Here is a 23,260-nt window from a genome sequence, read left to right as displayed (position 1 = left end):
CCAGGTTAAATAATCTTAACTGGACTGTGGTGGTTGAGCTTCCCTCAAGGGCCCAGAATTCCTGAGAAGTGGACCCACCCCCCTCCCCAGGCTCTTGTTCTCTCAGTGGGACTTTTCTTCTGGAGCCTACCCCAGGGTTCCTACACTTGCCTCGTTATAAGAATCACAGAGGAGCATACCCCTTCCCTGTAGTTTCTGGTTCAGGAGGTCTGGGGAAGGGCCTGGTAATCTGCATTGTACCAAGTCCCTCAGGTGGTGTTTATGACCAGGCAAGTATAGGAAGTTTGAGCCTCACTTATATCCCTGTTGTTGCCCCTGCAGCTCATTCTGCTGTAGCCCAGAAGGCCGGCCAGTCCCCCTCCTGCAGCCTCTCTTGAACCCCCAGCATCCCTCTCCAGAGCAGAGTGGTAGCCAAGGCCTAACATGGGGAGGAAGGAAGTGGCCCAGCCAGAACTGGGAGAAATGACCCAGATTCCTGCTTCTCTCCAGGGCATTTGGAGGGGCTGATCTGTGTCCCCACTGGCAGAGGCCACTTGGGGAGGAGGTTAGCCTAGCCTAGGTGGGGCCAGGGGCAGACAGGGGAGGAGGGGAGAGCCAGAACACAGCCTGTTACACATTACATCTGCCCTCTACATCTGGGATTAGGTTGGGCAGGAAGCCTCTGGGAAATGTGGGCTGGTCCCAACCCATTTGAAACAGTGGCAGTGAAGATGACGGGTAAATGGGTCTCCTCATTTTACAGAAGAGAAACAGACCCAGAGGGGAGTAGGGCTGGCCTGGGCAGGCCAGTGAGGAGGCCTGACCTGGACTCACACGAGGTCATGCTGGGAGTTGGGCAGAGCAGGGCCTGACTCCCCTTCCAGTGCTCTCCCCAGAGTGCCCCTTGGCGGCCTCCTCATGAGTCCCTCCTCACAGCTGGGTGAGCTCTGATGGGGGCCCAGGAGTGGAGGGGAACCCCAGGCATCCTCCTTCCTCCCAGACAGCTGGGGCTCTGGGCGCTGTGTGTGGTGGAGGCAGCCTGGGCTCTCTGAGAGGCTCCCGGGTGGCACCGCCCACCCAGCACCCTGGACAGCGCCCCACGCTGGGCTATCCCTGTCTGTCTCCAGGCTTCACTTTGGCTTCTGGGGTGGGCCCTGCTCCAATTAGGCTGTGTCTGTTGACTTCCTTGCCTCCTCTCTTAACTCCTCCTTGAAGATAGCCTCCCAGCCTAGTTCTCTCCATTAACCACAAAGGTAAGGTTCGCTCATCTTTGGCTCCTGGAGCCAGGGTAAGAACGCGGGAAGAGACTAGGGGACCGGCTGCTGTCAGCCTGTGGTTTGTCACCATCACTCACCAGCAGGAATGGGAGGGGGCCCTGCTGGACCCTTCCCCACTTCCTCCCCACCTGGATCTTCCTCAGAGGGCTTTGGTGAACTCTGGCAGGCACAGCAGAGACACAAGAGGTAACAGGAAGGGCAGGTACTGGGGCATAGTTGGCTGGCCAGGGTCAAGGGTGAGGTGAGGTGGCTGCTTGGGCAGGCAGTGAGGGCACCGTGGCCCGAACCCACACTCCAGCCAGAAGGGCCCCGAGAAGATCATCTTGGCCATCTCCCACTCTCAGGCAGGCTGCTCTGCCACTGGTTCTGCTGGACTTTAGGCGCCCCCCAGCCCCAGCCCTGTCTGACCAGTTCTTCCTTTCTCCACCCACTGCCAGGTCTAGAGGAGTCCCAGGAGCAGCCAGGACAGGCGGAAGCAGTGGCTGCCATGGAGGAGGACAAGCTCTTATCTGCAGTGCCTCAGGAAGGCGATGCCACCCGTGACCCCAGCCCAGAGCCTGAAGAGGAGCCAGGGGTCCGGAATGGGATGGCCAGTGAAGGCCTGAACAGCAGCCTCTGCAGCCCAGGGCAAGAGCGAAGGGGCACCCCAGCGGACACTGAGGAACCCACGAAGGACCCAGATGTGGCCTTCCATGGCCTCAGCCTTGGCCTCTCTCTCACCAATGGCCTAGCCCTGGGGCGAGACTTGAACATTCTGGAAGATTCAACAGAGTCCAGGCCCTGGAGGGCTGGCATGCTGGCAGAGGGGGACGATGCTTCCAGGAGCCTCTGCCCAGATGCTGAGGACCCTCAGCTGGGGTGAGTGGATGTCTTGGGATGGGAGCTCACCACATTTGGCTGCTCTGTTGTTGTGTGGCCTGGGCTTAGCCACTTAGTTTCTCTGGTTCTTGTTTTTCTCACACATAAAATGGGGATTTCATATCCCTCTTTTGCCCAGATTCTGGGTGTTTTGAAAGGACAGAGTCATGATGGAGAATTCAAAGGCCAGCAGATTGTGGGGCTGAAAGTTGTGCCATCGTGAGCTGCTTCTATGTGGGTTGCAGGGGGCGGGGGGTGCTGCCCTCCCTCCATCCCAGGCTGGGCATTCGATTTCCAAGTCCTTTTAAAATGCCCCATGTGAAAATTCATCTGGTTCATTCCTCTGCTTCCTGGAAATGAGACTCTCCGAAATCCTTCAACTGACTCCAGGAAAGCAGGCTTTAGGCTTTAATCCCTCTCAGCTACTCTCACCTGCAGTAATCGTCAGGAAGTTCTACCAGGGATCTCACTTCAGTCCTGCTTACTGGAGTTACAGCCCAATTTCTATTGTCCTCAGCAGGCAATGGAGAGACCTGGGGTTTTGGGGGTGTGTTGGACAAGCAGGGCAGAGAAGGGACAGAGAAATATCTAGAAGGCACCAGGGTGGACTGAGAAAAGAAAGCATTTAGAAGTCTTAGCGTGCATAGCTGCAGGCTCTGGCCTGAAAGGGCAGTGTACGGGTAGTGTGTGAGTGTGCGTGGGGGCATGAGTGTGTGCCTGCCCTGCACGTCATGTGTGCACAGGGATGTGTGAACATGTTGGTATACATGTTGGTATACATGGGGTTGGTGGCTGTGGGTGGGGGGTGTTGGTGCCCCTGGCCTGGGCATTTGTGGCTACACATTTGGGCACATGTACGTGTTATGTAAGGATAAGTGTCTCTAGGTCTCCGTGGGCAGGAGTGTGAGTATGTGGGGTTAGGTGTCTGTGACACTGGGTGTGCCATGGCCATAAGAGTGTTTCCATCCAGGCAGGGCCTAGGGCAGCCCCATAGCTGGCAGCAGGGCAGGGGCAGGGGACTGGGGCTTCTTAGAGCACACTGTATTGAGGTGGCATCTTTACTTGGGATGGCGAGGCTGGGGGCAGTTGGAGGCTTGGAGATTGGACTGATGGTCTTCAAGCTCCCATCAGGGCCACCCCTCAGGCTTGCTCAGTTGCATGATGGGGTGGGAGATGGGGGGTCCATTGGTGGCTGTGACCCTGGGCTGAGAGCTCCCTGCAGGCAGGGCTCTGTCTTGTTTGGATGTCTCTAGTGCCCAGCACAGGCCTGGCAGAGGTGTCTTTACTTGGCTGACTTTGGATATTTGCCCTGGTGGCCAGGGCAATGAAGCTTCTTTCCTCTCCTTTCCTTCCAGAGGTCAGTAGAGGAAACTTCCACCCCAGCCCCTGCCAGGCATTCTGTGCCTTTTAGATTTTTGTCCCCCTCCCCACTTTGTTCCTTGGCAAGAGAGAGCCTAATGAGGCTGCAGTCTCAGGTCCTGCTGGGGCTGGAGTGGGAGTGCCTTCTCCAGGAAGCACACTGGGACAGAATCTTAGGCACTGGGGGGCCAAGGAGATGTTCGAGGGGAAGGGGCACTTCCCAGTCCTCCAAATACAACTCAGTCTCTGCTAGGCAGCAGGGGCTGGGGGAAAGTAGGGCGGGGCCAGAGCCTCAGGGGAGGCTGATGCAGAGGGAGGGGAGTGCTTTGCACATCATGGGCCTCAGTTGATCTGAAATGGGCCGGGCTCAGCCTGCTGTCTTCTTTCCTTGTGTCTCTTCCTGTTGCTGGCTCTATCTTCCATCTCTATCCTTGTCTGTCTAGTTCTTTTTTTTTTTTTTTTTTTTTTTTTGAGATGGAGTCTCGCTCTGTTGCCCAGGCTGGAGTGCTATGGTGCAATCTCAGCTCACTGCAAGCTCCACCTCCCGGGTTTATGCTATTCTTCTGCCTCAGCCTCCCAAGTAGCTGGGACTACAGGTGCCCGCCACTATGCCTGGCTAATTTTTGTATTTTTAGTAGAGACAGGGTTTCATTATGTTAGCCAGGATGGTCTAGATCTCCTGACTTCGTGATCCACCTGTCTTGGCCTCCCAAAGTGCTGGGATTACAGGTGTGAGCCACCGCACCTGGCCGTCTGTCTAGTCTTTCCTTATCTCTCTCACTTTCTGTCTCTGTTGTCCTCTTGTATCCCTTTCCTCTGTCTCTTTCTTGTCCCCCTCTTGTGGTCTTACTCTCTCAGTCTCTCTCTCCTTCCTTCCCTGTGTACCTGCTCATGTCCCTGGTGGATAGGAATCTTCCCAGGCTCCTCAGGTCACCTATGTGCGATGCTCTCTTCCAGGTGCTGGAGATGAACAAAACATACAATCCCCTTGCTCTCATGGAGCTTACGGTCTAGTGGGGAGACCGATGATAAATATTAAAACAATAAATACTTATATAGTATATTGGAAGGAGATAAGTGTTTTGGGGAAGAAAACGTAGGAAAAAAGGGGCTAGGGTGTTTGGAGGCAGGTTATGGTTTAGATCCAGAGGTCCGGGCAGTGGTCACTGAAAAGGGATGTGGAAGGAGGGCTTTAGCTGGGGAAGAACACTTTGGGCAGAGGGAACACAGTGCAAAGACCTCTTTTGGGGGACAGCACAGGGTCCTGCAAGGGCTTGGGAAGCATGGGTGGGGCCATGGGGCTGACAAGCATATGTTCATTCACCCAGCACATCATTCAGCCAGATGTTCCGAGCACCTACTATGTGCGGGGTGCTCCCTGGCTTTGCAAAGCTTTTGTTCTGGGGCTGGGGAACACAGTAAACAGGGGAACAGACAGAATCTTACATGCTGGGAAGGTCTGAGGAGTAAACGAACAGATCCCGGAGCAGGAGGCCAGTGTGCCGTGGGCCTGCCTCCCCTGCTGTCTCTGAGGAGGAGGCAATGAGGCCAGACCTGACAGCTAGGATGTGTTTGGCGGAGCTAAGAACCTACCAGGTTGTGGGAAGAGCAAAATTGTGACCCAGTGTGACACTGGTTGTGATAAGAAGATGTTCACACTGCTTTGGGAGCCTGGAGGAAGCAGCCCTCTAGGACAGGCTGGGGGACGAGGCCTCACATTCATTCATTTAGACACATATCTGATGCCCACCAGGTCTCCGTGGGCAGGAGTGTGATTATGTGGGGTTAGGTGTCTATGGCAATGGGTGTGCCATGGCCATAAGAGTGTTTCCATTCAGGCAGGGCCTAGGGAAGCCCCGTAGCTGGCAGCAGGGCAGGGGCAGGGGACTGGGGCCTCTTAGAGCACACCATATTGAGGTGGCATCTTTACTTGAGATGGCGAGGCTGGGGGCCCTGGCCCCAGGTCTGCTCTTTTCCCTACAGTATTCCCAGTACCCAGCCCGGTGTCTGGCACCTTGTGCTCAGTTAGTATTGGCTGAAGGGATAAGTGAATAGGATGGGGGGGTGGTGTGCTCCCAGGGGGCTCCCAGACACAGATGAGTGCAGTCACCAGCACCTGTATGGGGGACACCTTGGCAAAATGGTGACTGGCTCCTTGCATCCCACAGGTTGGATGGTCCTGGGGAGCCAGATGTGCGGGATGGCTTCAGCGCCACGTTTGAGAAGATTCTGGAGTCAGAGCTGCTGCAGGGCACCCAGTACAGCAGCCTTGACTCCCTAGACGGGCTGAGCCTCACGGATGAGAGCGACAGCTGCGTCAGCTTCGAGGCCCCCCTCACACCCCTCATCCAGCAGCGGGCCCGTGACAGCCCCGAGCCAGGGGCTGGGTTGGGCATTGGGGACATAGCGTTTGAGGGGGACATGGGGGCAGCTGGTGGTGATGGGGAGCTGGGCAGCCCCCTGCGGCGCTCCATCTCCAGCAGCCGCTCCGAGAATGTCCTGAGCCGCCTGTCTCTCATGGCCATGCCCAATGGATTCCATGAAGATGGCCCCCAGGGCCCAGGGGGGGACGAGGATGATGATGAGGAGGACACGGACAAGTTGCTGAACTCAGCCAGGTGAGGCAGGGCCCAGGCTGGGAGCTGGGAGAACCACTGAGTAGATGGGGAAACTGAGACCCAGAAGGGGCAAAGCAGGTTAGGGTGACTCTCAGAGTCCAGAGTCAGCATGCCCTCTTCAAGGTCACCTGGTCCACCCTCTGCATCCAGACTTCCCACCCTGTGTCCTGAGGTTTCATTCTGCTCTTCCAGGCCTTCTCAGCCCCGGTAGAAGTGGGCGGAGTCAGGGAACTATGCTGTGAGTTCACTTGGGAGGTTCTTCTGAAAGTCTGATTTCATTCCTTCCTGCTGCAGTGGAGCTTCTTTCCCTGTTCTGGCCCCTACATGGTTTGCAGTGGCCTGGGGAAACCTCCCAGCCTCCTCTGGGGCCTTTGACCCTGGGCCTCTGACGCTACTCCTCCACCCACCTTCCATCTGCAGTGACCCCAGCCTGAAGGACGGCCTGTCAGACTCAGACTCTGAGCTCAGCAGCTCGGAGGGGTTGGAGCCTGGTAGTGCAGACCCACTGGCCAATGGGTGCCAGGGGGTCAGTGAGGCTGCTCGTCGGCTGGCACGCCGTCTCTACCACCTCGAGGGCTTCCAGCGCTGTGATGTGGCCCGGCAGCTGGGCAAGAAGTGAGTGTGAGCTCCCCCGCCCCCAACCCCGGGCAAATCTCGTGTCTTCCTCAGCCTGAAGGGGGTGTGGGTGACCTTCTTCAGGGGTGCCAGGTGCTGGGGGGGCGCTCCCAACAGTTCCCCAAGGACACCTCCTCCCGCCACTGTCCTCATTCCTGGCCTCGCCCTAAATCTGTTTCCTTTCTGGGCTGCTTGGGTGAGGCTGATGTTCTCGGGGAGGGGTGGTGGCGGGCAGCCCCTCAGGGCTGGGGGTGCGGGATGTGGGATGTGGTTTATGGGGCCACGATGGATGTGAGGACAGAGAAGCCAGCAGGAGCTGGGCCCAGCTAATGGGGCCAGGGAGAGAGGAGAACCCGGGCCTCGGGGGACACCTCTGGGACCCAGAGCTCAGGAAAGGGCTCCTGGCCTTCCTTCATTAAGCCCTACTGTCTATCGGGACCAGCTGAAGGGGCTGAAGCCCCCAAAGCGCACCCCCTGGCCTTCAGATCGGGTGCAAAGAGAACTGGCTAGATGAGGGCCCCAAAGGGGACCGGGGGACAGGCGGGATTGCAGGACCGAGGAAGTCTGCCGGCACATCCTGCACACATCTGACCACCAGTGTGACCACCCACCACCTGCCCCTGGTCCTTTCATCCGGATTGCCTCCCAACGTCCACATTAAGGCTCTGAGCTGTGCAGGAGCAGGCCTGGCCCTGCAGCACTGCTCACAGGGCTGGGAGACAGTCCAGACCCTTGCCCATGAGTGGGAGGTGACATGCAGGCTTTAGGCCTCAGGATGCCCTGAGGGCGGCTCAGGTCTTGGATCCTCCTCTTCTCCCTCCCTCCACTTCTCCCTCCACCCTCCGCAGTCTCCACGCTGCTCCTGCACCAGGTCCCCGACAACCGCACCAGCCCAGAAATCACAACTCAGATGCCCTCACCTCTTCTGCTGGGCTGGACCCCCGAACCTAACACCATCCATTCAGGAGCCTTCTTTGTGGCCTGCCCCTGCCCTCTCCCATCTTTTCAACCACTCCTTCCAGCAGCTAATTGTGCTCAAGTCTCTCCCATCTGAAAAACAAAAATTGTTTCTCAACCCCACTTCCTCTTCTAGCCAAAATTCTTGGATTTTCTGCCCAGGGTGGCCTCTATCCCCTTTCTTTCTCCACACTCAGCCCCTCCACACTGGTTTCCTCTCCCCACACCAACTTCAGAAACCTCTTGTGTCAAGGTCAATGGTGGCCTTGTGTCTTTGAATCTGGTGGTTGCTCCCCAGGCCTCACCTTAGCCCCTCAGCAGCTTCCACGAGACTGGCCATTTCTTTCTTTTACTTTAATTAAACTTTTTATTATGAAAATTTCAGGCCAGGCACAGTGGCTCATGCCTGTAATCCCAGCACTTTCGGAGGCTGAGGCGGGCAGATCACCTGAGGTTAGGAGTTCAAGACCAGCCTGGCCAACATGGGGAAAACCTGTCTCTAACAAAAATACAAAAATTAGCCGGGCGCTGTGGCGGGTGCCTGTAATCCCAGCTACTCGGGAGGCTGAGGCAAGAGAATCGCTTGATCCTGGGAGGCGGAGGTTGCAGTGAGCTGAGACCGTGCCACTGCACTCCAGCCTGGGCAACAGAGCAAGACTCCGTATATTAAAAAAAAGAAAAGAAAATTTCAAACAAACACGAAAGCAGAGAAAAAAATAATCAAACCTCTATATACCCATTACTGAGTTTCAAAGTTACTATTTTCTTCATTCTCATTTCATCTATGACCCACAGCCTTTTTTTCATGTGCTGGAAGATTGTAACGCATATTTCAGACACTCTATCATTTGATTTATAAATACTTCAGTTTGTATCTCCAACTGATAAGGATCTTTTTTTACATAATCATGATTCTATTATAATTTCTAACAAAATGAACAAAAAGTTCTTAATCTCTCCAACATTCAGTCTGTGTTTAATTTTCTCTGATTGTCTCAAAAATGTTGGTTTATTGAAATCAAGAATCAAACAGGGTCCACACGTTGCACTTGGCCGATTGGTCTGTTAAGTCTCTTTTAACCAACAACAGTTCGGCAATTCAGCAGTCCTCCTCCCTTCTTAAGTGCCGTGTATTTGTTGAAGAAACCAAGCCATTTGTCCTAAAGAATGTTCCACGGTTTGGATGTGGTATCCTGATGGTGTTATTTAACATGTTTCTGTATTTCCCATGGGTCCTGCAAATGGGCAGCGAGCTCCAGGCTTAATTAGAATCAGGTGGAAATTTGTTCTAGTTTTTGACAAGAATTCCTCATGCCAGTCTTCTTGAACTACTGTCTTCGTTGGCCTGCAGGACAACACACCCCACCTCTGGCTGCTGCTTCTCAGCCTCCTTCGCTGGCTTGCTCCTGGGTTCCCACCCCGATTCGGGGCTCTGGGTCGGCCAGCCTGTCTATGCCCTCTCCTGTTGCATGGGCTCAGCCCCACCCTGAGCTGTTACTGACCAGCTGTGGATTGATGACTCTCACATGGGTGCCTCGTCCTGAAGTCTGACATCTCCCTCAGGGGACCACCTTCTTGGTCATGCCCCATGTCCATTCCATCTCCGTGTCTTGTGGATTCTGCCCCCTAAATCTCTCTTTTCCCCATCCCTTCTATCTCTATCTGGACAACTACGGCAGTCCCCCTGTGGGTCTCCACTCAGCAGGTAGCGCGTTCCAAAATACAGACCATCCCTGCTTTAACCCTTCTGAATCAAGTCCTGGTCCTTCCCCTGGTCCCGGCCTCATCACTTGCTGCCCCATTCCTGCTCTTTAGGTTCTGGCCACATGGCCCTGCTAGTAGCTTCTTGGACATGCCATGCAGTTTCCTCCCTGGGGACACTGCATCATCCCACCCCTACTCCTTTTTCCTGGTTAGCTCGTACTTCCCTGTGTTGACTGAGACATCACCGCCTCCAGGAAGCCTTCCTGACACCCCCAGACCAAGGTTGAATGTTATGGCCCAACTGGCCAGCAGCCTAGGGGTTGAGCAGGTCTGGGGGGTGGGTGGGTCCGGGTACCCTGGGCCCCACTCCCCAAGTAATGCCTGTGATTCTGTCATCCTTGGGCTGGACTCTGCTTCTAACAGACATCCCATACTCTCCTGGCAGCAACGAGTTTAGCAGGCTGGTGGCCGGGGAGTACCTCAGTTTCTTCGACTTCTCGGGCTTGACTCTGGACCGAGCACTCAGGTCAGTGGGGCTGGGACAGGCAGTGCCCACAAGTGGTACAGGCTGCACATCTGGATTCTCATGTCAGCTCTACCATAAACTTGCTATACAACCTTGGGCAAGTCTTTTGACCCCCTGGTGAGGCTGTGGGGAAGGGGCCACAGGAGCTGCAGCGGCCCAGCAGTTAGGCGAGTGCCCGCTTTGTAGTAGCTGTTAGGATGTGAGGGTGGAAATGTAGTTGTGACTCTAGGAGAGGAAGGGAGGCTCAGGACTTGCCTGTATTGAGCACTTCCTGCCTGCCAGATGCTCTAGGTCTTTACTCACCTTGCTTACTGCATCCTCTGTACCTGGTAAGGTAGGCACTATCATTCCTATTTTTCACATGAAGAAACTATGGGCCAGAGAGATAAAGAGACTTCCCCACAGTCATCGAAGGAGGAGATGGTAAAATGGGATTTTATCTCAACTCCGTTGGTGTTTGGACCTAGGGAGTAGACCTCAGGAGGGCCAATTGCAGGTTCCCAGGAGCAGGAGGGTAGAATGGATGGGTGCAGTCCTGTAGTATCTAGCAGGCTCTGGTGGCAGGGGCCAGCTGGGCAGATACTGGCCAGGCCCTAGGAGAAATGGATGCATCTCAGAGCTAAGGGGTAGGGTGACTCATGCACGTTAGACCTTTTGACTGTGTTCCATGTGTCTCTTACACTTTAAAAAAATGTAATTTCTGGCCAGGCACAGTGGCTCATACCTGTAATCCCAGCACTTTGGGAGGCCGAGGCTGGAAGATTACCTGAGGCCAGGAGTTCCAGACCAGCCTGGGCAACATAGGGAGGCCCAGTCTCTACAAAAAAAGTAGAAAAATTGGCCAGGCATGGTGGTGCAGGCCTGTAGTCCCAGTTCCTCAGGAGGCTTAGGTTGGAGGATCACCTGAGCCTGGGGAGGTTGAGGCTGCAGTGAGCCGTGACTGCACCACTGCACTCCAGCCTGGGTGACAGAGTGAAACCCTATCTCAAAGAAACAAACAAATAAACAAAAACCACATACAAAAAAAGTAATTTCCATTCTTTTTTCTCTGCTTCTGTTGGGATATTTTCGGTTGACCTGTTTTCACTTCACTTCACTTACCCTTTTCTGTTTCTAATATGTCATTAACCCATTTATGCCTGAGGTTGCAATTTTCTGAATTGCAAAATCAGACCTTGGCGATGACTTTGAGCAGTAGGATATAAATGACTCCCACATGCTTAGTGTTCCAATAATGGAACTGTAGGCATAAATGGGTTTTGAACTCATTTACTGAGTTTTGAATTTATGTTATATTTTCCATTTCTAGAATTTCCATTTTATTAAAAAATTTAAAAAATAGATTCTAATTCTCTGGGTGAATTATCCATCTTTTCCATTATTTTCTCCACCTTTCCCTCTCTTTTTTTGAACATATTAGTTATAAAGCCCTTGCTGCTAACTCCAGTATCTGTCATCTGAATCATCTGTATCTGTTTCTATTGTCTCTTTTTTCTCTTGATTTTCCATCATATATCCTGTCTCTTTGCATGCTTAGTAACTTAAAAAAAAGTGGATGCTGTATACTTTGTATAGAATTGTAGTGGTTCTAGATTATTCTATGTTCCTCCAGAGAGGGTTTACATTGTCCTTTGCTAGGCAGTTAGAAGGTGTATGGGGATGCAGTCCTAATCCAATCAAGGTTGCAGTGAAGTTTGGTATGGCTCAGGGTTTGCTCTGATCATAGGGTCAAAGCCCTCAGAGTTTTCTACTGGGAGCCTCGTGTGTTCAGTTGGGCAAACCCCCTTGTTGGCTCAGAAGCCTAGTTTTGTCTTCTCAGTGCAGCAACACTGCCCCCTCTTCAACAAAATATCCCTCTACTTCTCAGAGGTTTTCTGCTTAGCCTTTTAGCCTCCTGCCTTTTATATCTTTTATATCTCTGAAATTCAGCAACTATCTCAAAGGGAAAAGTGGCCATGTGTTTACAGTCCCTGAAGTCTCCAGCCTCTTGATGCCACCCAATGCCCTGCCTCTTGCCTGTGCCCACAATCAGCAATGCCTCCAGGGAAAAAGCAGCTGCAGAAGGTCAAACTACCTTCCCTCAGTTCTCTCCTCTCCAGAATCTTGGCCCTTTTGGTCTTTGTTGCCTCAGAAATTTTCCAATATCTTAAGAAAACCCATGGTTTTCATTGTTTTCAGTGGAAGTGTTGGTGTGCTGCAGGCTACTGTATCCTGAGCTGAGTTGTAAAGATTGCGCTAGAATGAGGAAGATTGGTCTGGGAAGGTGTTCAGCGGGGTCAGCTCATGATCAGAGGTGTGGGTGCTGGACTGAGTGCCTTGTATGCCAGCCCAGTACTGAGGCTCAACTGTGCAGGCACTGGGGAGCCACAGAAGGTACTGGCTGTAAAGCAACATTCTGGAAGCAAGCACTGGCCCCAGTGTACTGGTGGCCTTTGATCTAAAGGCATGTAGGCTTCTGAAGAGGGTCAGGTGGGAGAGAACAAGCATGAGGTTGGGCAGAGGGGAAAGGTCAGTGTGAGAGGCTCCACAGAGGAAAGAGTAAAAGGGCTGCTGGTGCCAAGATGTGGGGAGGGTGGACAGTGGTGAGGCTGCCCCTAGGGACAGCCCAAGAGTTTGGTGGTGGCGGCACTGGGTTGGGGCTTGGGGCAGAGGGTCCAGGGAAGGGGAGTTTGGGCTGGGGAGTAGGAGTTGGGATGGATGGCTCATAGGTAAGACAGGCTAAGGTTGGAATGGGGGAGGTTTTGAGAAAGTCCTGGAGGAATGTGAGAAGAGGGAGGGGCCAGGCTGGGGACAGATGGGAGAGGAGAACAGGGAGCAAGAGAGACAGGGAGAGTAGGACAGCGAGCTGTCAAACAGGGCAGTGCTATTATGCAGCAGTTGGTTGCTTGGGATTGGATTTCGAGAGTACTCTGCAGTTTTGGATGCCTTGAGGCGCCTCAGAGGGTAAGGGCTGGCCAAGTCATGGCTTGCAGGTCCCAGGGTGCCTTAGGAGGTGGCATGAGAGAGGGTAAAGCAAAGTGGGCATTGCAGCCATTCTGGGCCAAAACGAAATGAACTATAGCAAAAATTAGGAACAAACCATCTCCTGAACTCAAGACTGATGGAGACACCAACGGCCTCAGCCTGCAATCTCCCTTCCCAAGGGAATGACCTTTGTATTGGGCCTTGAGGGAGATTCAGAGCTGCCCAGCAGAGGAAGGAAGGGTGTCCCGGAGGCCAGGCCTGCTCTGAGGCACTGAGTAGTGAAATGCCTGTTCTGTCCAAGGTGTAGCAGGTGGGTATGAGGTTGGAGGCACAGGAGGGTAGTCTGGGCAGTGAACATGGCCATGACATGAGGAGCCTGGGTGCTATTCTGAGGGTGCCAAGGAATCAGAGGTTGTTTTTTTCTTTTTTCTTGAGATGGAGTCTTACTCTGTCACCCAGGCTGGAGTACAATGGTGCGACCTTGGCCCACCGCAACCTCTGCCTCCTGGGTTCAAGTGATTCTCTTGCCTCAACCTCCCGAGTAGCTTGGATTACAGGCGTGCGCCACCACTCCTGGCTAATTTTTGTATTTTTAGTAGAGACGGGGTTTCACCATGTTAGCCAGGCTGGTCTTGAACTCCTGACCTTGGGTGATCTGCCCACCTCGGCCTCCCAAAATGCTGGGATTATAGGCGTGAGCCACCGTGCCTGGCCCAGTGATGGATTTTAAGCAGGATAAGTCCTGTTTATGTGTGTATTTAGAAAGACAACTTGGTGTCAGCAGGGAGGAGGATTGGGTGCAGGGGTGACCCCGTTGTCCTGGGCACACGATGAAGGTGGTGGCAGCGGAGGAGGATTAAGGTTGAGGTTGAAGAACAAACCATCAGGACTTGGTGGCAACTCAAACCTGGGGTGGAGGAGGAGTTGGGGGGGCTGGGGTTGGACCTGGGGCTCAGCTGGTGGCACATGAAAGAGAGGGGATGACTGAGGAGGAGCATTCTGAAGGGCAGGCATGGACATGGTCCGGCTGTAGGGGAAGGAGCAAGGAGTGGGCATCTACCCTGAAGAAGAGCAGGTGCTGAGGTGCTCTTCTGTCTTTGTTCTTCACCATCTGTCCTCTGCCTAATTTCAGAAGGTCCCTGGAGGGCAATGAGGACTGAAACTCTAAAGCTTACCAGGCCCCCTGGCATCAGCACTCCAGAGTGGCCATCCTGGGGGCCAGGGCCTCCTGGGCGTGGAGAGAGCATCCAGACCCAGAGAGTGGGGCACTGGAGCCCTGGCCCCCTAGGGTGGGTGTGTGCTGTGTGTGTGTGGGGTGGTCTTACCCTGGGTGAGGACTCAGACTGCCCTCAGCAGCTTTGAATTGCCTTCCAGAACATTCTTGAAGGCCTTCCCGCTGATGGGGGAGACACAAGAGCGTGAGCGGGTCCTCACACACTTCTCCCGCCGGTACTGCCAGTGCAACCCTGATGACAGCACTTCGGAAGGTATGGCCCCTTGCCCACTCTGCCTGACCCTCCCCACCCACTCAGCTAGGCCCTAGTCCCCTCCCATCCTGGTCCACCTAGCACTTCAGTCCTGTTGCCAGACCCAGATGGTTTGTCCTCTCTGGCATGCAGTAGGTGCTCAATGAATGCTAATTGAATAAGCTATGGCACACGTCTGCCTGCTGAGCAAGGCGCAGTCTTGCCTGTTCTCCTCCCCACTGCCTGGAAGTCCCTCCAGCCTCGGGATTCAGCTCTGTGGCTCTCCCTTCTCTGTGGTCCCTGTCATGGTGCTGACTGTTGGTGTGGTGGCTGTCCCGGTGTAGTGGGGGTCTAGGTCGGGGTCCTCTTAGGGACAGGACTTGCCCAATAGATGGGCCTAAGTCCCAGGAACTAGTGGACGAGGCCCATTATTGGGAGAGACACAGGTCAATGCAGGGGCAGGGCTGGGAGCTCAGAGCTATTCCTGGGTCTGGGGTTCAAGGTGAGTTTGGCCACAGGAGGCAGGAGTCCGGGCCAGATTGGGTCCAGGGTGGTCAGGCTCCTGGGGCAGGCAAGTGACCTGGGCCCTGCAGTTGGGGCAGACCTGGAGCATCACACAGGCCCTGGCCCCTGAGGTGAGTTTGGCAGGCGGCCAGCCCCCTTCTGTGTCCAAGGCCTCCTGGCGGGTTCCGTCAGGAGACAGGGAGTGGGAAGAGGTTGTATCCTCGCACTGAGAGTGCCACCGTCTCTGACTCAGATGGGATCCACACGCTCACCTGTGCCCTGATGCTGCTCAACACGGACCTGCACGGCCACGTGAGTTGGGGAGGTGGTGGGGGGTGTCGCATGTCCTCTCAGGGACCCACCTTGTGTTGATCCCGGCCCCTTCCTGAGGCCTCTCACTCAGTGGCCGGGCTTCTTTTTGAAGCTGGGGGAGGGGGTTGGGCAGCTTGGCTTCTAGATTTGGCCCCGCCCTAGTTTCATCCACCTGTGATCCACCTGCGTCCCCACCCCCAAGTATGCCAGTGAGAGCAGCTGGGTCACGGGAGTTTAAGATGAGCCACAAATGTGTGCCCCTTGTCCATGCTAAGAGACCATGTGCCCTTTCTGCCCCTGTCCCGCAAGTCTGAATGCAGCTGCATTGAAATACCATGCCCAGGACAGCCTCTCCCAAACCCCCGGCCCCTACCAGGCCAAGCAGTGAAGTGACTGGTGTGGGACACCCAGGCTGTGAGGCTGTGTCTGGTCCAGGCCCCAGGCTGTCTCAACACTTCTCATGGCTAAACAACTCCTTCTTCTTTCCTCTATCTGCTCCGGGACCCCTCTCTGGGCTCTCTTGCCCTCGCAGGTGGTAAGTGTAGCTAGTGGTGTGCATGCCCTGTGTGCCGAGGCCCCCATTACCATGTTGCCCTTCTGTGTCCCCCATCACCATCTGGCTCTACCCAATCACTGCCCCATCATTGCTCACCCACGGTGGTTGGAGCCCCCTGCTAGGTAGGGGATATCTCAGTGACTCATGGGGACAACAGGCCAGCAAGTTAACCAGGAAATCCAGGTGATATGGGGGTGAAAGAAACAGCTGGGATAGACCAAACTTCAGATTCTACTCTTGCCTCCACGTGGTAGCTGTGTGATCCTGGGCAAGCACTGGCCCTCTCTGAGCCTCAGGTTCCACATCTGTGAGGTGGGAATAATGACCTCCCTGCGGTGTCATGGGCAGGACGGAGAGAGGTAATGTACGTGGCACCAAGGGGCAGGGTCTGGCACCTAGTAAGGATTTTACTATGAAGAATACTGTTACGTAAAAAGAACAATAGTATTCCTCATTACTGTGAAAACTGAATGAAGGGCAAGCTGGAAGACCCAGCCTGCAGGCCTCTGTAGGGCCAGATTGTGAAGGCCCAGTGTGCTGGCAGCCTGGGCTCATGGGTGCACTGGGGCACCTGGCCTGGGGAGGGCTAGAGCCTCAGTGCCTGCGTCAGGAAGAGCAAATATGCGACAGCTTTTGCCAAGTCCACCTGGGCCTGCAACCTGAGTGTGGAACAAGAGAGAAGACGCATTCCACATGAATGTCACTCAGCGCCAAAGCCCGTGAGCCTGCTGCTGTTCCCCTAGACTGTGCCCTCTGTTTATTGACAGAGAGCAGGTGTTGCTGGCCTGCTTTAAAAGGAGCACTCAACAGGCCCCTCACTCCCTGTCCCCACCCCTGGCTGGGCCTCCCTATGGCTAAGAACTGCTAAGGAGGGTGGCAGCCACTGTGTAGTGAACCCTGGGCCAAGAGCACCCCGGAGCTTGGTGGGCCTTAGCTGGCATGGTCCCACATTGATGCCACAGCTGAAGAGAAATGTCAGCACTTCATAGATTAGAAGTGGGTTGGGATGAGTATTCATGTTTGCAGCAGACAGACACTGAGGGTTTCGTCTCTCTCTTGTTATTTTGTTATTTTATTTTATTTTTTTGAGACGGAGTCTCACTCTGTCGCCCAGGCTGAAGTGCAGTGGCGCGATCTCGGCTCACTGCAACCTCCACCTCCCAGGTTCATGCCATTCTCCTGCCTCAGCCTCCCGAGTAGCTGGGACTACAGGCACCTGCCACCACGCCCGGCTAATTTTTTGTATTTTTAGTAGAGATGTCTCTCTTTACGTGGTACTGCTCAGAGATTAGGAGTGCAGGCTCCGAGGCTTTGTTCTCTGTTGCTCCACATGAAGGCTGTGTGGCCTGAGACAAGTTATTTACTTCACTGTGCCTCAGTTTCCCCATGATAAAGTGCCAGTGTGTAAAGAATGTGAAGTAAAGCTCATACCCAAGGCCTGGCGGTTGCAGTTACTGGGAGCTCTTCAGAGCACCTGATGCTTTGCACTTTTCCCCTTGCCTCCTCCCCTCCCCCTGTCACTCATCAAGCAGGGACTGAGGCCTGGTGGGTTGTGGGGATCTCGGGAACAGGGGCCCTGCTAGTGCCCACAAAAAGAGCTCTGGTCAGAGCGGGAGGCAGTAAGGGGCTATCAGGCTATAGGCATGCTCCTGAGATGGGTGCTGTCTGGTTGAGGAACTGAGGAGGCTTTGTGTAGGAGGGGCGCTGGGACCCTCGAGGTTGGAGGCTCAACAACAACCCTGCTTCTGTGTTCCATGAACAAGACAGGAAAGGGAGCCCCACCAGTTACAGGAGGTGGACAACACAGAAGTGAACAAGCGATTACAAGCTGTGCAGCTCCATGAAGGGCATACACAGGAAGGTGTGATGGGGTCCGGACTGGGAGTCAGGGAAAGCCTGCAAGGTTTGGGCAGAGACCTGGATCAGCGGGGGCCGGCCATGGAAAGATCTGGGACCACGCATTTCAGGCAATGGGGCCAGCAGGGCTGGTTTTCGCCTTGTGGCTGTTGGGAATAATGCTGCTGTGAACATTCGTGCACAAGTTTTTGTTTGAACACCTGTTTTCAGTTCTTTGGGGTTTCTACCTCGCAGTGGACTTGCTGGTTCATATATCTGGTTGTTCTGTGTTTACTTTTTTGAGGAGCTGCAGAACTGTTTCCATAGTGGTGTTTGTTTACGTCCAGGTGAGAGATGATGGTAGCATGGGTAGAAGGGACTGACAAGGGAGACCTTTCAGGACTGAGTCTAACAGGACTTGCTGATGGGGTTGGTCAGTGAAAGAGAGGAGCAAGGGTGGCTTCGGCATCTGTCTAGCTGGGGGTGCCATTTCCTGAGAGGGGGAAGAAACTCATGTGTGGGGGTGGTGGTGAGTGGGAGAGGGGGACTTGAGTCCCGCTTTTGAACTGTGTTTGAGATGCCTCTGGACATCAGTGCGGGAAGGCCAAGGAGGCGGTAACATGGATGAGTCTGGGCCCAGTGCAGACACCTGGGCTGAAGACAGAGATGGGGTGGGGTGGAATTCAAAGCTATGGGACTGGCTGATTGCCATGTCCCTGCAGAGAGAACACACTGATGGCCAAGTCCTGGGGCTCAGCGTTATGTAGAGGCCAGGCAGAGGAGTAGGAAAGACTGCAACGCATCCAGGGAGGTTGGAGGAAATTCATGAGTGTGTGACATCTCTGAAGCCCAGATAAGACAGCATTTCGAGAAGGGAGTGAGTGGCCAACTGTATAAAAGGCTGCCATGAGGTCAAGTAAGGTGATGGCACAAGAGTGACCATTGGGGTTGGAGTGGTCATGGGTGGGAAGGTCAAGGTCATTGGAGACCTTTATAAGAGCACCTTAGGTGGAGTGGAGAGGACAGATGCCAGGTTGAAGTGGGTGAGATGAGCTCAAGAGGTGAGGGTGTGGTGGCCATAGACAGCTCTTAAGATGTTTGGCCTTGCATGGGGGCCTGACAGGAGCCAGTGGTCAAGTCTGATGTTAAAACAGCCCAACCTTGTGCGTGTGCCACCAGGATCAACCTAGCAGACAAGACGCTGCCACTGCAGGAGAGAGAAGGGACAGTGGAAGCTTCCCTCGAGATGAGAAGCAGAGCACAGGTGGGAAGTGGGCTTAAGTGTGAGTGGGGAATGTTGACCCATCTCCCATGTTCATAAGAAAGTGAGGCAGAAAGTGGAGGTGCCGCAGTGGGCCTGGTAGCTCTGGCAATGAGAAGATGAGGGGCTTCTGATGGCTTCTACTTCTACCACGAAGCATGAGATGAGGTCCTGAGCTGAGAGGCAAGATGGGAAGGGGGCTGACCAGTCAGGATGGGTTTAGTTAAGGTCACAAAAAATGTAACACCCACTAGCTTTAAAAATGGCAGCTACTTACTGTTTGAAAAGTGTAGAGTCAGGCAGCATCCAGGGTGGATTTGAATCAGCCTTGTGTCCAGTTAAGAGGTGATCTAATTTCTTGTCATTTTCTTCTGACAGTGATGTCAGCCTAATCCCAAGCCTGGCTTCCCCTACGTGGGCCCGATAGATGCAGCAATTCCAGGCCTCACAGCCACACTTCACTGCTTGCTGGAGAGAGTTGGTACCCGAAGTGTCTTCTTAGGAGCTGGAGTCAGGAAGCCTTCTACCACAGAAGCTCCCAGAAAGTGGCTTTAAAATACCATTGGCCCCAGATGGGTCATATGCCATTTTCTGAACTGGTCTCTTTGGTCCAGGGAATACCATAGGATAGTTGGAAAAAGCCTAGGTTACCCGAATCAATCTCTGTGGCAAGAGGAATGAGGTGATCCAGGGCCTAGCCCTGGGCTAGAAGGTGGGGTCATTCTTCCCCAACCACACCTCATTGCTGATACATAATGGGAAAAGGGTTTTGGAGAGAGACAGCCACAGTGTCTACTACAGGGACTTTGAGGCTTAAGGGAAAGGAAAAGCTGTGCCATGTTCATGGAGGATGGAGAGCAAACACAGGAACTGTGGCAGTCAGGAGTCTCCATGCCCATGTGGCTGTCGTCATAGACATAAAATGGGACCAATTAGCACAGCTGTGTGTCCCACAAGTGTATTTGGTTGGACTTGGATACAGGTACGGTATAGGAAATCAGTTGGGTTTAGTCAGTGCTGGGCTTTTCCTAGGCAAATACGACAGAAGCAGAAAGGGGCAAGAGAGATGTTTGCAGGGAAGTGGTTACTGAAGGGGCCTGGAATCTAAACTGGATAAAAAAGAAATAGAGGACCTTTGGATCTTGTATTAGTCCATTTTCACACTGCTGTAAAGAACTTCCCTGAGACTGGGTAATTTGTAGAGGAAAGAGGCTTCATTGACTCACAGTTCCACATGGCTGGGGAGGCCTCAGGAAATTTACAATCATGGCGGAAGGGGAAGCAGGCATCTTCTTCACGAGGTGGCAGGAGAGAGAAGAATGTAGGAGGAACTTCCAAACACGTATAAAACCATCAGATCTCCTGAGAACTCATTCACTACCATGAGAACAGAGTGGGGGAAACCACCCCCATCATCAAATCACCATCCTCCCTTGACATGTGGAAATTACAATTCGAGATGAGATTTGGGTGGGGACACAGGGTGAAACTGTATCAGATCTCAACAGAGGATCAAAGGGTTGTTGGAGTGAGGGTTCTAAAGAATGGGGGAGGTGGAAGAGCAGGAGATGGGGTTCAGGAGTTGTATTTGAAATGGGGGTTTTGGAGATGATGCCAATGCTGGTGATGTTGGGTGATGACGGGTCAGCAAATGAGCCTGGGATGCACTGAGTGGGGGATGTCAGGGAATGGTGATTTGCAAGCTCCAGCCATGAGAAGATGGCAGTGTGGGTTAGAACTGGAGACGGAGACCAGGAGAGAAATTCCAGAGGTATTTGTGTTGCACAGCCTATGGCACTGGTCAGTGGACTGAAGGCTGGGGTAAGGGAGGGAGAACCACCAGGATTGAGGCAAACAGAGAGGGAGGGGTGGGTGGGAGAAGTCATTCCAGGAGAGCTCAAGCTGAAACAAAGATTAATTGTTTTTCAGGAACAGCTTAATTTCTCTCCAAACTTGTGTTGCCTGAAGAGTGGCAACAGCGGGAGTTTCTGGCGAGGCGCATTGGGGCTGGATGGTGGAGGGCTGGAGGGACAGGCCAGGGGTTTGGATGCTGTCCTGAGGTCTGCAGAGGTCTGCCCATTCTCAGATGGTGACAGAACCCCACACAATAACCTTAAGGGAATACCAAGTATAATTAAGATTTAGCCTAGATTTGGAAATAGTGGCAAGGGTTTTTCTGCCATAGGACCTTTGATCAGCCCCTCCCCTCCTCCTGAAGGATGACGTCTGCTTGGCCCGCCTCATCCTGCTTCTGGAATGAGCCTTAAAGACAGGCTAGCATTGTTCTGACCTCAGGGCTGTGCATGGAAATCAGACTTGTGGGAAAAGGCCTGGTTCCTGTGGGGCAAAGGCAGTGACACAGTTTTACTACGTGGATGATGGCCTGGGCATCACCCTGTACCCGTCTAGCCTCTACTCTGGGCAAGGAGATGAGTTTGAGGAGATGGTCACCCTGGCCCTAGAGTGCCAGGGTCCAGGCCTTGGGATGGGGTGGTGGTTGGACCCACTGTGACTTTCCTCTGCTCGGAGACAGAGGCTGTGGGAAGAAGTCCAAGGGCTCAGGAAAGACTGGGAGGCCCTGTAGATCCAAATGGGGTGGGAGGGAGGGGCGGAACTGGGAATTCAGAGGCCCCAAATCATGGACCTCCCTTGGGCTTTGGGATGATCTGGGTGCATGTCTTTTTGCCTGGTTGTCATTATAAGTATTATATTTTAAAGCAGATAACTTACCCAGTATAATTTCACTTCTTTGCGTGAGTCTTGCTTTTTGGTCCTGAGAAAGATCAATTCTAGTGAATGTTTCACGTGGACTTGAAAAGAATATATCCTGTGGTTGTTGGTTATAATGTTCTATATGTGCCAGTGAGGTGCCTATATGTGTTGTAAAAATCGTGTATATTTTTATTGATTTATTTTCTTGTTGTGAAACTTACCATTTTAACTATTTTAAAGCTTACAATTTAGTGGCACTAAGTACATTCACAATGGTGTGCAATCACTGCCATTGTCTAGTTTCTGAACATCTTCATCACACCAAAAGAAACCCCATACCCATCAGCAGTCATACCCCATTTCCTCCTCCACCTGGCCCGTGGCTAATGCTAATTTGCTTTCTGTCTCTGTGAATTCATCTATTGTAGCTATTTCATATGAGTGGGATCACACAATATGTGGCCTGTTGTGACTGGCGTCTTTCATTTAGCATGTTTTCAAGGTTCATTCATGTCGTAGCATGTATTAGTAGTTCATTTTTTATGGTTGAATACTATTCCATTGTATGGATATGCCACATTTTGTTTATCTGTTTATCTCTTGATGGATATTTGGGTCGTTTCCATCTTTTGTGAATAGTGCTGCTATGAACATTCATGTACAAGTTTTTGTCTGAATATCTGTTTTCATATTTTGGGGGTATATACCTAGGACTGACTTGCTGGGTCATAGGATAATTCTTTTTTTTTTTTTTTTGAGACGGAGTCTCGCTTTGTCACCCAGGCTGGAGTGCAGCGGCGCAATCTCGGCTCACTGCAAGCTCCGCCTCCCAGGTTCACTCCATTCTCCTGCCTCAGCCTCTCCGAGTAGCTGGGACTACAGGCGCCCGCCACCATGCCCGGCTAATTTTTTGTATTTTTAGTAGAGATGGAGTTTCACCGTGGTCTCGATCTCCTGACCTCGTGATCCGCCCGCCTCGGCCTCCCAAAGTGCTGGGATTACAAGCGTGAGCCACCACGCCAGGCCAGGATAATTCTACATTTAACTTTTTGAGGAAGTGCCCAACTGTTTTCCATAGTGGCTGAACCATTTTACATTTCCACCACCAATGTGCAGGGGTGTTCTAATTTCTTTACATCCTCACCAACCCTTTTCTTTTTTTTGAAAAAAAAAAAAAAAAAAAAAAAAAAAGCCATCCTAGTGGATGTGAAGTGGTATCTCATTGTGGTTTGGATTTGTGTTTCCCCAGTGATTAGTGATGTTGAGCATTTTTGTCATGTACTTTTTGGCCGTTTGTATATTTTCTTTGGAGAAATGTCTATTCAGGTCCTTCACTCATTTTAAAATTAGGTTGTATGTCTTTTGTTGTTGTATTCTTAGAGTTCTTTGTATATCCTTGATACTAGACCCTTAGTAGATACTTTATTTACAAATGTTTTTTTCTCACTCTGTGGGTTGTTTTTCATCTCTTGATAGTGTTCTTTTTTTTTTTTTTTTTTCCTTTTGAGACAGGGTCTCTCTGTTGCCCAGGCTGGAGTGTAGTGGTGTGATCCTGGCTCACTGCAGCCTCAATCTCCTGGGCTCAAACAATCCTCTCACCTCAGCCTCCTGAGTAGCTGGGACCACAGGCATGTGCCACCACGCCCAGCTAATTTTCTTCCTTCCTTCCTTCCTTCCTTCCTTCCTTCCTTCCTTCCTTCCTTCTTTCTTTTTCTTTCTTTCTCTCTCTCTTTTTCTTTTTCTTTCTTTCTTTCTT

At 52.8% G+C, this 23,260-nt stretch overlaps 1 protein-coding gene across 3 annotated transcripts in view; it reads left to right on the top strand.

Annotated features, from left to right (window-relative positions):
• Positions 1 to 23,260, top strand: part of PSD2 (pleckstrin and Sec7 domain containing 2) — a 48,852-nt gene that overhangs the window by 11,748 nt on the left and 13,844 nt on the right. The window contains exons 2-7 of one of the 3 annotated variants that reach the window (XM_030828228.1): positions 1,694 to 2,114; positions 5,642 to 6,091; positions 6,512 to 6,706; positions 9,813 to 9,893; positions 14,232 to 14,344; positions 15,081 to 15,139. In XM_030828228.1, the coding sequence (XP_030684088.1) occupies positions 1,744 to 2,114; positions 5,642 to 6,091; positions 6,512 to 6,706; positions 9,813 to 9,893; positions 14,232 to 14,344; positions 15,081 to 15,139 (1,269 nt within the window). In that variant the 5' untranslated portion in view covers positions 1,694 to 1,743. Of the gene's footprint in view, positions 1 to 1,693; positions 2,115 to 5,641; positions 6,092 to 6,511; positions 6,707 to 9,812; positions 9,894 to 14,231; positions 14,345 to 15,080; positions 15,142 to 23,260 lie in introns of all 3 variants that reach the window. The other 2 variants (XM_030828224.1, XM_030828237.1) reach the window with 2 other exon arrangements.

This window comes from Nomascus leucogenys, chromosome 2, assembly GCF_006542625.1.
Source record: "Nomascus leucogenys isolate Asia chromosome 2, Asia_NLE_v1, whole genome shotgun sequence".
Lineage (NCBI taxonomy): Eukaryota > Metazoa > Chordata > Mammalia > Primates > Hylobatidae > Nomascus > Nomascus leucogenys.
This window is presented reverse-complemented; position numbering and strand designations above follow the sequence as displayed.